The sequence below is a fragment of the Lissotriton vulgaris genome, chromosome 11, assembly GCF_964263255.1.
Source record: "Lissotriton vulgaris chromosome 11, aLisVul1.2, whole genome shotgun sequence".
Lineage (NCBI taxonomy): Eukaryota > Metazoa > Chordata > Amphibia > Caudata > Salamandridae > Lissotriton > Lissotriton vulgaris.
This window is the reverse complement of record NC_141699.1, coordinates 285,147,570-285,163,326: the sequence shown is the minus strand read 5'-3', so window position 1 is coordinate 285,163,326 and position 15,757 is coordinate 285,147,570. Positions and strand designations below refer to the sequence as shown.

Genomic DNA, 15,757 nt, shown 5'->3' with positions numbered 1-15,757 from the left:
AGAAGGCGTATTGCTTTGGCTGATGCATGAAACTTGAACCTGGCCAGTAGCAGCACTGCAGATAATAATTGACATTAACATTTTAATGCATAAGCTACCTTTCCCATAAGAAAAGGCATTAGGACCAGGACATATTGCTTCACATTTTACCATAGCATGTCCTCAGCTGGATTTCCAAAGGTACCAGCCTATTAAGAAAGCTAGCAGACTGTGTTAGGAAGCTGGTGTAGCCTAGAAACCAAAGGGCTTGCTGCTTAAATATCGGAGTCCTTTAGTCAGTACTGTGTTCTCTTATAAAGATCATACTGAATGTTGTTATTGCTGCAAATGTTTCCTCATATCGGAATGTTTGTAACAGCTGGATTGCCTGGAAAATAGGCTTAAATGTGTTCAGTAGATGGCCATTGGAAAACGTATTTGAGAACACATTTATTCAGGTCTGGCCATCCATATTGTTTACCTTTTGGTCCAACGTGCTATTTACTAGACCTTTCCTGGAATTGACCTTCTATTCCATCTAGTTAGGTGAACAAGATATATTTCATGTCACCTGTTTTCCTCCTTAACCACATTGTGTGACACTGGCAGACCAGTTTTACTCCTTGTACCTTGTTTTCTTTTCTTCCAAAATTCAGAACACGCATACCAGAGCTAAATTATGGAATAGACTTTAATTGAAACTCATTATACATACATTTATTTCTATTAGGCATTTTAATATTCAGTATTTACCATTCTAAGTGGTGCATTTTACTCTCCATGAAAATATATACAATCAAATGAAGAAGGATGCACATATCGGCGTGTCTGTGTAAGAGAAATGGCTACTATTTTTCTTAGGTACTTTTAACATGCTCACAGTTAATAAGATTATAGGGAAAATAGCCTGGCTTTTGCCCTGTGTTTTATTTTAATCAATTGTTAATCGAAAAGGCAATTGTACTGTGTTAGAAGCGTTGATAGAAGTTAAGGTGGTGGTTGAGGTAAGCCTGACAGATGTTGTGGAGAGCTTTGTAGGCACGGGTGAGTAGCTTGAATTTATGTCTTTCCTGGATTAGGAGCCAGTACAAACTCAGAGAATAGTCTGCAATCATTACCTCTCTACAAGTGCCTCTCAAAGGAGCATCCCTTTGGTGTACTCCCTGACAGTCTCACTTTCTAATCTATAGCTCTCAGCTGAGAAATGTAGCAAAAATCTGCCGCCTCTCTGTTATAGAGTTTGCACAAAAACACACATTTGCATCAGGATCTCTAGATCTTTTATAATCCCACCACATTTCATGTGTTTTGCTTACTTACACTACACAAAAGGTAAACTGATTGCTTCCCTAAAGCCACATGTGATAGCTATTACAGCATTTTGATTGTGAAAGTTTGTATGGATGTCCAGGTTTCTGCTGCCATGAGTTTGATGACCAGGTAAGGCTGTCCAAGACCTTTAGTCAGTGGATGGTGCAAACAAACATCTCCTAATACCACATGTTTTTTAATGAATTGCAGACTATTTTAATATTTTATGTGAGCAACTATGGTCTCTGTAAATCTCTATACATTTGTTTACTTGGTAGTGGATCTTGCTTAAGAACAGTGAGTGATATGAACACTTTTAAACGGGCATTTTATGTGATATGATTTTTGTTTTCCCATTGCTGATAGCTGAAGGATGATAAGGCTTTCGATGAGTTTCTGGCAGTGCATCAGAATCGTACTCAAGTGGCCACCTGGAGCAATGACACAGTGACTGATAAGACCACAAAAGTCAAGGTCAAGGTCAAACCAAACAGTGACTATCTAAACTTTGATTCAGACTCATCGGAAGTGTTGAGCGACGATGAGGAAGAGAGTGGCGATGAACAGGAGCATGGTGGCAGTGGTGTGAATGGTATGATGTTATTTTCATTATCTTTTTAGTAATGCGCTAACAACATGGATGAAGGTTTTAGCACATGTGCAGAGAACCCTTTGCCTTTAGGAGAATGTTTCCACCACAGACTTGGTCAGAGAATTTGGTGACCTCTGTCTAACTTCTGGCAGTAGCTGGTCTGTAATCTGGTAAAAAAACCTTCTTGATTGGAACATTCTGAAAATATATCAGTAGTACATGAGAATTAAATTTGCTTTGTATTCTAGAAATGGGTCCTTAAAGTAACTTAAGAATTTGAGTGCAATCACTGTGAAATCCAAGCAGTAGGGATATGAGTATGTAAGTCCTTAATACATCGCTTGATTTAGCTGTAAAACCGTAGATTGTTGAATTATAAGTTTACCATCGAGTGTTTTTGCCAATAAATGTCTCTGATGGCACTAATGTTTGATTCTACCGGTGGAAAATTGTTAATAAAAGTTTACCTATTTAGCCACACGAAAGATAAAACATCCACACAATATAAAACCCGCCACCTATTGCACTTGAAAGTCATGAAACCGATGTACTGTCTAGAAAAACAATGTATGCAACCTCTGCCCAGCAGGCTTGGCCTCAGATACTCTGAAGTCAGATCCTACTTTTGACTAAACAGCTAGTTTCTTTGCTCCAGGTATCAAGTGGAAGTGCTATCAGTAATTTTCAAGTATATTTGCAACTTGTTGGGCCCTTACATAAATGTGTAGAGTTTGAGAGGGATGTCGGAATCGGAATGTGTGGGTGAGTATTAGAAATGCGGAGGAATGGGGACGAGAAGAGAGATGCCAAAATATCAGCCAAGTACAAGTCAATATAATATCTCTTCAAAATAATATATTGACAGTAAAGGTGTGCCTGCATTGATAATAATGTGATGAGCTTGGAATTTAAGTGGCCCTCTACCGCCTAAAAATTGTTACTTCAGACAGAGGCCACAGGTTTCTCTAGAAGTGCTCCATAAGTGAGAGGGGTGTAGGGTTGACATGATACTTACATACGTGCAAAGAAGCTTCATTTTGTAGAAGTTTGTGTATGTGCACACAGTTGAAACCCATTATTTTTTTCACAGTCATTAAGGATGATGGTAAGAACATTGCTATTTGCTCTGAGCTTTCGGACATGGATTATCTAAAATCAAAGGTGGTGAAGGGTTCACCTTCACTGGAAGAGAAGGTTGATAATACAGTGTCCGGGTCCGAGGACGAGAGCGACAACAATGAACGAAGCAGGAACAATAGGGGTGTAGATAGCCAACCCAAGCCGGAGTCGACTGTCTTGAAGAAAAAGCATTTAATAAAGGACCATGCTCAGGGATCTGAGAAGAAGAAAGGATTGAAATCAAAGGTATGTTTGAACTGGAGCGGGTTAAGATTTGCATGTGCTGCTTTTTTTGTTTTGTTTTTTGCACAGTCATAGGTTTATTAGGGGAGTGGCAATTAACATGATTTTACATGGGATTGTCAGGTACACATGGTTCTGGTTCCTGACCACGTGAAATGCAAGTGTTGACTTCTCACTAAAATCTATGAAAATTTATATATTAAAATCACTACAAACAGATTCCAGAAATCTAAGAGTAGTTTACTTATTTCTGTGAAGGCAAAGAGGTGTTTTTTGGCTTGGTGTAGCAGAGCAGGACTCCTTAGTAAGATCTTTCTGAGTGAGGACCTTGGGAGAGCATTATCTGTGATGTTAGTGAGAGGGGGTGATCAAATGTGTGGGGGTGGTTACTTCTGGAAATGGGAATTCTAGCAGAATAAAATCTTACCTCGAAAAAGGGAAGATGCTGATGATCCCTGCAAGAAGTTGGATAGTGAGAGGGTAGGGATCCCTGTAAGAGAAAATGATTGTCTAGGATATGATGAACGATATGTGGCGAAGACCAAGCTACTAACATGAGTTGTCCATGTGGTGGGAAGGTGTGAATCAGAAAATTAAGGTTGTTTTCAGATTTGGGTCAGTTTGTATTGGAGTCTAGGCTCTGGCCTAAGCCCCCTGCCTAAGCAATATTGCATGTTTGACATAGACACTGTTCTCTTCTTTTTTTCAGAATGTGATTACTCCTGCTTCAAATGAACCCACCACTCAGTATACAGTGAAGCTGCGGGGAGCCCCCTTCAATGTTACAGAGGTAGACACTAGGCTCCCTTTCTCATCAGAGGACATGTTATAATCTGTTGAGATACTCTGTGTTTAGTCAGACACAATACACTTTCCGGATAATGTTCCTGAAATTATGAAAGCTGACCATGTAGAATTTTGCAATGCTAATCAGTACAATTTTGCTTTTTAAATAATCTCATTCAAGTCTCTAGGGACCACATGTTACTGTTTCATGGACTAAATTAAAAAAAACTGGAGCATAGAGCCAGTTTAGATGTTAATATCTCAGGGTTAATTAGACACCAACTATTTTTTCTACTTAATATTTTTGAGTGAACTGGCATTTGGAAGGGAGTCTTCCCTGTTGTACAGAGAGAGGTTTGGGTAATAGCCATAGGGGGAACTATTCAGGAGAAAAGATGGAGCTACAAAAGGCAAATATTAACTATGAACAGATATTTGAGTATTAAACATTAAAATACGAACAAGAGGTCCAATCGAAAATCAGCTACAGTCCATTCATGTAAAGGAAGAGCTTGACTGGTAACTTCAAAGGTGTAAGCCCCTACACCTAACTTATTGGGAATAACAGTTGGCACTGGCACGACGGCAATTTTCAGTTCAAACACAAGGAAAGATAACACAAGAAACCGCCCTAAAATATTAACAACATTTAGTAAATCACTCACTTCAAGCATAGAAGAGTACAAGTAATTTTAGCACAGCCGTGGTTTTACCTACAACTTATTTTTTTTTTTAAATATATTTTTTATTGCAAATATATTGTCGCACAGTGATGCCGATCAACAATCATATAAACACCATTTGTTATCTGAGACACAGTAAAATTCAAATTACACAGCCATTTAGCCCACAACCCGAAGTCGGGCGGCAACATTCCAGGTCGTAATGCGCATGTGAATAACACCGTAATATAACCATGTCTGGCCAACAAAAGGATTCTTATATCCCCTTTTCTTTTTCCCCCCCAAACCCCCAATCAACAAACTAGAACTACCCCCCGGAGCTGTCACTAAAGTTCTACACTGCCGTTCCTTCCAGCTCCCCCCCTCCTTCCCAGTTCCCTCCCCCATACATGAATGGTGGTGTGGGCGCTTACCAAATCTCTTGACGAATCGCTATTGAGTTATCGCTGGGTCAGCAAAACTACGCTTTACTTGTTGCAATCACATGGATGTGGAACCTACTCCCCCTCTTCTGTCAACTGCTGGCCCTTCAAGGATTGGACCAAAGCCTCCCAAGACCGAGCTACCTCCAGCGCTTTGTCGTGGCCTGAGCGGGTGGCCTGCCTGAGCCTCACCACACTCTCGCAACTAGCCCACTTGCAGAACTCCCTCCTCCACCGCTCAAACGACGGACCCTCCTTCTCTTTCCAATGCCAGGTAATTTCACGTTTCGCCAGCAAAAGCCCTAAATCAATAAATTTGCTGGTTACCTTGGTCTTGGCCGTGTGCGGGAACCAGTGCAACAAGCAAGTGGCCATGTCATACTCTATTTTTCTGTCTGTGATCACATTCAAAAGCTCCCCTATTTCTTCCCAGTAGCCCTCCATGCGCGGAAAAAGCCATAGCATGTGCTCTAGCTCTGCATCCACTTCCAGACATCTCGGGCACGCCGCGTCCTGGACCTGGAAGTACTTCCGGACCCTCCCCGGTGTTAGATAGGCCCTATGCAACACAAAGTACTGGATTAATTGGAAGCGAGCGTTTATTGTGCCCTTCCATGCCCGTTTAAGGATTTGGTCCCAAGTGGTATCTGCCGACCTATACTTTCTTCCCGTTTCGCTTTAAGAGTATCCAAGGGACGCATGCCCTCCCAGAGCAGTCGGGACTGGATACAGGTCACCGCCTTAACCGTACCCGCCGCCATCACTATGTATTGGCAAGCAAGGGTTTCCACCGGTTCCATTTTCCCGGTTTTCCAGTGCTTTTGAATTGCTGTTGTGACCTCCGCATGAAGCAAAAAGTCCCCCCTGGGAGCCCAAATGTTTCCTGCAACACGGAGAAAGGCACTAACTCTTGGTTCACATACAGGTCTTCCACCATCAGGACCCCCAACTGTACCCAGTCCGCTAGCGGGGTCCAGTCCCCACCATGCGGCAGCGCTGTCCGCATGCCCAGCGGGATCTCCGGTGCATATGGGTGAGAAGTCCCCGCCCTTCGCTGCATCCTGTTCCAGCAAAGTCTGAGGGTCCGTTCTTCCCCCGTCAAGTCCCTCAGGTCCAGCTTTTGCTGCAGAACTATGTAGGCTAGCACATGGCGAGGGATTCCAGTTCCCCAGCTACTCTCCGGGCCCCGGTAGTCCCTCGCAATATTTTGCGTTAAGACCTGCAATTGGGCCGCCAAATAATAGAGTTCAAAGTCCGGCACCGCCAAGCCACCCTCCGGTCTGGACCTCATTAATGTTGCCAGGGCTATTCGCCGCCTACCGTTACCCCAAATAAAACCCCCTATCGGCGACCTCAGATCCCTAAATAGTCTTGGTGGGATCCAGATCGGCAGCGTACGGAAGTAGTACAGGAGCCTGGGGAGTGCCACCATCTTAAGCCGTGCAACTCTGCCCATGACCGACAGAGGAAGCGTCGCCCAGAACTCTATACATTTTTTCAGAGCTCTGATACCACGGCCTATGTTACCCTCTAACAAATCTTGGTCCATATGATAAATCTGGACCCCTAGATAGGTAAGGCATGCTGGTTCCCATTTAATGGTACCCAGCTCATGTCTTAGACCAGTTCACCCGAAGACCGGAGACCCTCCCAAAGCTGGACAGCATAGAGGTCGCCCCCCGTAGGTCATCACCGATCTCCCGGAGGAATATAAGCAGATCATCAGCGTACAGTGAGATGTAATGCGGGCTGCCCCGATGCACCAATCCATTATATAATCGCCCCAGCCTCGCTTGTGCTGCCAAGGGCTCGATCGCCAGTGCAAACAACAGGGGGTGACAACGAGCATCCCTGTCTTGTGCCTCTCTGAATCGAATATTGCTCCGAGATCACCTCGCCCAGTTTCACCCTAGCTGCGGCCGAAGAGTACAACACCTTCGTCCATTTTACAAATCCGTCACCCAGACCGAATCCATCCAAGACTTTACAAAGGAAGGCCCATTCCAGGCTGTCAAATGCCTTCTCTATGTCCACAGAGAGCACTGCCGCAGAGCTCTCTCCGGTCTGATTGTCTGCCATGATTCTAAGAAGTCGGCGAATGTTCGTAGCAGTGCACCTCGTGGGAATAAAGCCCGCCTGGTCCACGTGAACCAGCGACGTCATATGCGGCAGTAACCGGGACGCCAGTATGCGGCTCAGGATTTTGTAATCCACCGACAGCATGGATAAGGGCCGATAGGAGGCCATGTCCGCCTACCGCCGTCCTGGCTTCAGCAGAGGGACTATCGGGGCCTCACGCATCGATCCCGGCAGGCGACCTTCTACCACCGCTTCCTGATAAACCTCCAATAAGGCGGGGGCCAGTGCATCAATGTATTGAGCGTAGAATTCGATAGGCAGCCCATCAGGTCCCGGCGTCTTGTTCCGGGCCATGTGTTTGATTGCCCCACGTATTTCAGCCAATGTGATATCCTGACCCAACCCATCAGCGTCGTCTTCCTCTAATCGTGGCAGGCGGAGTCCCTCTAGATATTCCTCTATGTCCTCAACTGCTTCCCCCCTCCTGCTGCCATATAGAGCTTCATAATAGGTTGCAAAGCGGGATAACACCTTCTCCTGTGAGTGGGTCAGGGTGCCATCTTCCAGTGCCATCTGCATAACCGGTCCACTCCTCTGTACCGGGTCAGCCAGCTTGGCCAACAGCGTGCCAACTTAATCCCCCTCCGCATTTACACTCGCCAGGTACCCTCTCTGGTCGAAACATCGCAGCCGTTCCGTTTCGTCCGCCACTTTCTCTTTGGCTGCCAGCAATTGCTCCTGTAAGGATGGCAACTCCGGCCTCCTCCTCTCCAGTTCTCTCAGGGCCTCGTCTGCCTTTGTTACGTCATCTACTACTGATTTCCTAGCTCCCGAAAATTTACTGATGCATAACCCCCGGATAACAACCTTAAAGGCATCCCATTCCAATGCCCTCAAGCTTGCCGTACCCCAATTTTCCCGAAAGTAGTTACTAATACCCTCTCCCACTTCCGTCTGAAATACCTGGTCTTCCAGAGTCTGAGGGCGTAGACGCCACGTCGGTATCGCTGTCCTCGCCCTCTGCCAACCCAGTGACATCAACAGCGGGTTGTGGTCTGAGATAGTTCGAGCAAGGTACTCGGTACGCGCCGCCATATGTGCTATCAGGGGGGAGCACAGTATAGCGTCAATGCGTACGTGTAGGTCATGCACAGCCGAAAAGAATGAATAGTCCCTATCATGAGGGTGGTGAGCCCTCCACACATCAATGAAACCCCAATGGTCCTGCCAATCGGACCTAGATTTAGCCAGGTTCCTAACCGGTGTTGCCGCCAGAGGAGGATGTGACCTATCCATGTCCACATTCGAGATAGCATTAAAATCCCCTCCCACAATAGTCGGGCCAGCTAATGGGGGCGCCAGCGCACCTGATAGTGTAGCCAGGAAGCGAGCCTGCTCACTATTTGGGGCATATACACTGCACAACACAACATCTCTACCATACAACCTACCCTCTATAGCTACATATCTGCTTTCTTGATCTAACACCTGTTTAGTGACCTGAAATGGCACTCCTGCCCGTAGCCAAATGAGTACTCCCCTGGCAAACGCAGAGTAAGCTGTACTGAAGACCTGTCCCCGCCATCTCTGTTGTAATGCCTGACCCTCCACCCTGGTAAGATGTGTCTCCTTCTTCAGAGCTATGTGCAATAGGGATGTGGTCAGCCCCGACAGTCAGCAGCTCCCGCCCCAGCCCTACAACCCCAAGCAGCAGCATGTACAGCTATACCAATCTGATACATTACCAGGGGCTCCATCCCCTCAGATTGCAGTCCATAGGCATAAAGCAGCATAGTACGACTATAAATCATCCGCCGACCTTGGTGTCACTTCCGGCCCCATGATACTGTCCACGTCCGACAGTTCAGCCCCCGAATGTCTCTTATCCTCCTCCGAATCGGAGCCTTTGTTCGAGTCCTCTTTCTGCGACCCCGTTATCACCGCTGTCGCCGCCAGAGCACCCCGCTTGTCAGCTGCCAGTTGCGCCTGCAGAGGTGCCTGTTGGTTTTTGTTCAACTTCCGGATACGTTGCGATTTGCGTATTCTTGGCGGTTTCGGGCGTCCTCGGTCCCCTCTGTCCCTGCGATCAGTACCAGCCCTGTACGAGTCCAACCATGTCCAGGCGTCGTCAGGGGTCAGGAAGAAGTGGGTCGATTCATCTAGAATGACTCGCAGTTTAGCTGGGAACAACAGCGAGTATTGGATCCCCTCATCTCTGAGTTCCTTCTTGACGGCTAGAAAGGAGGCCCTACTACGCTGTACGTCCTGTGTATAATCCGGAAAAAGCTTGACAGTACCATTCTCCACCTTGAAGGGCCCCGTCGTGCATGAGTTCTGGATCAATAAGTCCCTATCTTTAAAATGAAGGACTCTAGCGACCACAGGTCGAGGTGGTCGGCCCGGCAAGGGTGGTTTGGCCGGGACTCTGTGCGCCCGTTCGAGCATGAAAAATGGGGAAGGCCTTCTGGGGCATCCTGCGTTCAGGACCAGTTCTCCAAGTAAGCCACCATGTCCGTTCCCTCCACTTTTTCAGGCAAACCGACCACTCTCACGTTGTTTCGACGGTTTCGACTTTCCGCGTCCTCGGTCCTCTTCTCCAGCATCGCCAGGCGCTGCAGGGCATCCTCCAATTTGCATTCTACTGTCACCACTGCCGGCCTCAGGTCCTGAAACACCAGCTCCGTTTCCTTCACCCTGTCCACCAGTTTCGAGTGGTCGGCTTTCAGGAGTCCCAGTCCTGTCGCAACCTGCGAGATGTCATTATGTAAGGACTCCTTTGGCGCTGTGATCGCTTCTAGAATTTTGTCCAGTCGTTCGTTCAGCCTTCGTTCCACCCCTGAGCCCTCACCGTCTCTTACATCGTCCTGGGCGTCAGCCTGCGCCCCAGCACCTTCCGCCTTTGTCTTCGGCTTCATTGTGGCCAATAGCGTCCGCCCAACCCACAGTAAGAGCTGCCCGCGCCACAGGGAGCACCCAAGGCGTGTCCGGGCTGGTATATTCACTAATATGTGTCCGCTCGTGCCAGGTCGCCCAATTCAGTGTTCAGCAGCAATTTACAGCTCCAAATCGGCCGCACCTTCAGCCCCGAAAGTCTTCAGTATCCTCGACCTGGGTCAACTCTGGAGTCAAGAGACCCTCATGCCAACAAATGGTCAAAGTGAACCTCCAGAGCCCAACCCCTTCGCCACCATTCAGGTCTCTTGTGCTGCTTTCCCCGATGTCCACACTGCGCGTGTGCCCAGGTGCGCGCAGTCAATCAATGGGGGCATAACATGCTAGTAGACTGAGGGTATGATTATCGCCACTGCTCTCTGTCCCGCACTCTTTCCACCAGGTCTAGTCCAACCATTCAGCGCCTTACAGCAGCCACTTGCGCAAAATTGAGCTCCCTCAGCCGACCCGCGTCCTCTCACCACCCGGGACAGGGGGTCTCCGGCCTCCTGGTCGTGCTTCTCCTCCGTATTCCGCCGTGAAGGGCCAGCAGGGGCGTGTTATGCCCGGTCTTTGCACCACCATTCAGACCCCCCTTGCAGCTCTCCTCCGGTGGCCTCTCCGTATCCCCGGTGAAGTCCAGGCGAGCAAAGTGGGTCCAGTGCGCTTACATGTCGCAGAAACAAGCACCGCTACTACTCCCAGCACCTCACTTTCAGCGCCCTGCCGCCTATGTGCTTAAATCGGTCAGTGTGCGCTCCTCTCCCGGGCGTCTGTAATCTCACACCGGCCTCAGGGAAGCTGTACCTGCCGTCTGTGCAGCGCCGCAGGCCTGCCCCGGCCCCCTCCTCTACTGCACCGGGCACAGGCCCGCAGCCCCGCACTCACCAGGGCCACCAGGGATGCACACCCTCCAGCCATCTGTCGTTCTCGGCACGGCCCTCTTCACTCTCTGCTTCCTCCGTCTGTCCGCAGGGTATCGGGCCGTCCCAGCATGCAGCCCACAACGGTGCTCAGCCTATGTCCCGGCTGCTGCACAGACCCTCTAGTGGTTCCGGGGCTCTTTAAAGTGAACGCCCAGCCGATGCAGCACCAGTCCAGTGCCCGTCAATGCCGCAACCTGGCCACGGATCCTCCGATCGCAAGGCTTTGGGGCTGTGTAGTTCATGCAATCCGCCCAGTGGCCGCCATCTTAGGCCATCTCGCCGACATCCTCCTCCCGGGTCAAGTCCGATCTCGCCCGCTCGCCTCCCGCAAATCTCCAGCCTTGGCAGCAAAATCACTGATCGCCCATCGCTACAGGCACTGCTCGGTCCGCAGGTTCCAGGCTCCGGTTGCCAGCAGCGATCTCCTTAGCAGCGGCTCATTCCGGACTTCCGACCGCAGTCGTCATTGTATCGGTCAGCCTGCCGTCCCTCTGGCACTTCAGTCAGCCCTTGTAGGACAATGGAGCCCTCTCATGCCGCAATATTGGTCCCAGGATGTGCCCCTGGTATTCCGATGTGTGCCCGGCCGCTGTGAGCCACAATCAGGATCGGTTTGCAGGATAATATCGGGGTTTTAGGCACGGAGCCGTCGGCTCACGCTACCGTCCCCATCGGCGCTCAAGCCACCTTTACCTACAACTCATGTGTTGGACAGGCCACATGAAGGACCCGCTCCCCCTCTGCCCGACCAGGCCCGAGCCCGGTCCCTCAAGTATTACCCACCACCACTTCACGTTTTCCATCCCCTCCGGGACCCCTGCCTCGGAACATCTCGACCCCTTGGGCCCGATCCACTACTGGGCCGCGCGCCCGACCTGGGCGCCATCTTGGACACTGCACCACGAGGCCGCGTGGCCTCCGACCGACCCTAACCCTGGGCCTGGCCAGGCCTCAGACATCCCGGCACCAACATCCACCCAGGAGGTGAGTGGACTACTTGGCAGGTCAATGGGAGAAAGAGGTGTCGATGGCTCTCCCCCACCAGGTACCGCTCGCCCCCAGCCTCCCCGGGCGCTGGCTCCACCCCCCTGCTGGGTGTCTGGACGCCCTCATCCTGGACCCACCGATCTCCAAGTGCGAGGGTCCGGACATCAAAGGGCATCAGCCCTATAACTGAGGCAGCTCCAGAGCAGGAAGGCAGTTGTATCTTGGAGTCGAGAGACGCAGAGAAGAACTCATCCTTGACGGACTACTGGCGCTGCCGTAGCCCTACCTTGCGAACTACCGTACTGCCTGACGGCGCTGCCGCAACCTCCGTAAACCTTCATCGTCGTCGGGACCTGCTGGCGTGGCCGCGGACCGTTTGTACCTCCATCTTCATCGGGACCTGCTGGCTCCGCCGCGGACCGTCGCCACCTTCAACCATCTCGGGACCTGCTGGCTCCGCCGCGGCCCGGTCATCTAGAACGCCGAGCTCGAGGATTGAGAGCTATCCATCCACCCATTTGGTAACAAGACTGTCCCGCTACCCCTTTTCCCCACCAGAGACTCGAACCGAGGGGACCCCTGAGTCCAGACCTCCTTGTACCATTTGACCGTACTCAAAGAATTGCTGATAAAGTATTGTTTAACCTTATCCTTGTGTGGTGTCCGTCTGTGGGGGGGAAGTTACTTGTCTGTACGATCGCTGGAGACGGCTCTCCCTGGAGACCTCTCCCCTTATACTCGGCCGACCCTCCCGGTCCGTCTAACATTGGTGGCCAGCGGCGCGATCCGAATCACCGCATAATCGTACAGAGAGTAGCTCACCCCACGACGAAATCACGATGACTACCAAAGAAAGCGGATCCACCGAGAAATTTCAGATGGAGAAAGTGGAAGAATACAGCCATCGTGAATTAAAACAATTCTGCATCGAACTAGGTATCGCTACCACCGGTCTAAGTACCAAAGATGATTTCAAACAGGCCCTGGAGTCCTGGGCAGAAACCGGGGCCGTCAGACCCCCGGACCAAAATATCGCAGCAGTAGAAAAAGACACCGCGGCTCCCGAGGAGCGAAGAACGGGTCTCTCGCAAAACGAGATCCAGGAACGAGAAAGAACAAGACTACACGAACTAGAAATGGCCCGGCTCAAAATGGATGGTGAACTCAAGTTGGCCGAACAGAAACTGAACTTAGAACATCTGAGGCTCCGAGAAGAAAGAGAGGAAAAACAGAGACAAAGAGAGCTCGAGGAAAAAAGACTGGCATATGAACATGAGCGCAAATTAGCTGAGATAGACTTACGCAAGCAGAACAAGGAATCAGGGGCGACCGAGCAACCCCGCACCCCGGGAGCAACAGATAAGAAGGTACACATCCCCAAGGATGTCGTCTGAGAATACTTCCGAGAGGACGACATCCAACAATGGTTCAAGGCCTACGAAATAGCTATGACCTCCCACCGGATCGATCGAAGCGACTGGGGAGCCGGTCTATGGGGGAGATTCCTCAATGAGGGCCGCGATGCCCTGCTACAGCTCCCGGACCATCTGATGACCTCCTATGACCACATGAAAGCGGCCCTCCTCACCCGCTATGGGCTCACACCCGAGATGTACCGCCAGAGGTTCAGAGACTGCACCCGCATCCCGGGTACAACTTGGGTGGAGTACGTTAACTATTTCAGCAGAGCCTTCGAGGGTTGGATCAAAGGAAGCAATGTCACAACTTACGAACAACTCTTCAATCTAATGGTGTGGGAGCATCTGTCAAACAATTGCTTCATCGAGCTCCGGCAGCACCTCCTCGATAGCAAATTGACTGATCCACGGCAACTCGCAGCCGAAGCTGACCGGTGGGAAATCACCAGAGTGGGCCGAAATGGGTCCTATGAACAGAACCGAAACCACCACGGTCAGCACCGTCCCCGAGGAGGAGGAGGAGGAGGAGGGGGCCAAGGAAGAGGAAGAGACAGCACTCCGGCCGCCCCCGCTGCCAGCACCACTCCCCCGGCCAACCGGGGCAGCACCCCGGCACGACCGGGATATAGGGCCAATGTCACGTGTCACCGATGCCAGCGAGTCGGCCACTACGCAAACGACCCAAATTGCCCACAGAACCAGAGCCCGAGACCCCGCCAGGTGGCTGCCGCTGCCCTGGGGGAAGAACAGATCTCCGAGGAACAAGAAGAATATGAGCAAGAACATCAAGAATGGGAGCCAGCCGCCATGGCTCTAGCCTGCTTAGGGGGGAAAGACATGGTCCCGCGGGTCCCCCTACCCGCTAACACCCGGAAGTACAGCCAATGGGTGAGCATCAATGGACGCCGGGCCGAAGCCCTCCGTGACACCGGGGCCAGTGTAACAGCCGTCCGCTGTCACCTGGTGACCCCAGAACAGTTCCTACCAAATATTCTCTGCCCTGTCCGTTCAGCCGATAACTCGGAAAGTCTGTGTCGGATGGCCTGCGTCCCTTTCGAATGGGGAGGAGTCTCCGGCATGTTGAAGGTGACGGTCCGAGATGATGCCCCCGTAGACTGCCTCCTGGGGAATGACCTTGAAAGCTCCCCGTGGGCAACCGTAGAACGAAGAGAACACCTGGGGATGTTAGGCATCCCGGACTGGGCGTGCGTCACCACCCGGTCCATGGCCGCCTGGACCAATCCCCGACCCGAGGAACCTGAATGGCCGGCGCCTCCTCCCCCGGTCGCTCCAGTCGAAGACGCCGACCGTGCCGTCCCCCCAGAACCAGCTCAACCTCCGGACCTCTCTGGCCTCGACCAGTGGCATCAAGAGGGGGGGCCCACACAGGAGCAGTTTCGCCAAGAGCAGAAGACCTGTCCCTCCCTCGAGGGACTCCGCCAACAAGCCCTCGCCCAGAGCGCAGGGGATACCTCCGGAACACATTGGGTCTATTGGGACAATGAGCTGCTATACAGTGAACAAAGGATCGCGGAGTTGGGGGCCAGTCGAGTGCTAGTGGTGCCCCTCCGTTTTAGAGACTTCTTGCTAAATCTGGCCCACGATGTCCCCCTGGCTGGACACCTGGGCCAGGATAAAACTTACAGCCGCCTAGTGACCCACTTCTTCTGGCCTAAAATGAGGAATGATGTACTCCAGCATTGCCGATCTTGCCCCACGTGCCAAGCCAGTGGAAAGAGCGGCCGCAAACTAAAAGCCCCCCTGCAACCATTTCCAGTGGTTACCACCCCGTTCGAGAGGGTCGGGATAGACATTGTGGGGCCCCTGGACCCCCGTACAGCACAAGGACATCGGTTCATCCTGGTACTGGTGGACCACGCCACCCGCTACCCCGAGGCTGTTCCCCTGCGAACTGTGACAGCCCCGGTAGTCGGCCGGGCCCTGATGGGGATCTTCTCCCGTGTGGGCTTCCCCCGAGAAGTCGTCAGCGACAGAGGCACGAACTTTATTTCAAAATATATGAAGTCCCTCTGGCAACAGTGTGGGGCCACCTACCGATTCACGACCCCCTATCACCCTCAAGGAAACTGACTCGTTGAGCGGTTCAACCGCACGCTCAAAGGGATGATTGGGGGGTTGGAAGAGCCCCTCCGTCGCCAGTGGGATGTGCTACTGCCGTGCCTCCTCTTCGCATATCGAGAGGTCCCCCAGAAGTCCCTCGGCTTCAGCCCGTTTGAACTGTTGTATGGACACCCCGTACGGGGACCGCTCAGCCAGGTCA

The 15,757-nt window shown here is 51.1% G+C and overlaps 1 protein-coding gene across 1 annotated transcript in view; it reads left to right on the top strand.

Annotated features, from left to right (window-relative positions):
* The window catches only part of RBM19 (RNA binding motif protein 19), a 543,939-nt gene that overhangs the window by 26,571 nt on the left and 501,611 nt on the right, over nt 1-15,757 (top strand). The window contains exons 5-7 of the mRNA XM_086943257.1: nt 1,657-1,882; nt 2,973-3,247; nt 3,954-4,034. Coding sequence (XP_086799383.1) covers nt 1,657-1,882; nt 2,973-3,247; nt 3,954-4,034 — 582 coding nt within the window. The remainder of the gene's footprint in view (nt 1-1,656; nt 1,883-2,972; nt 3,248-3,953; nt 4,035-15,757) is intronic.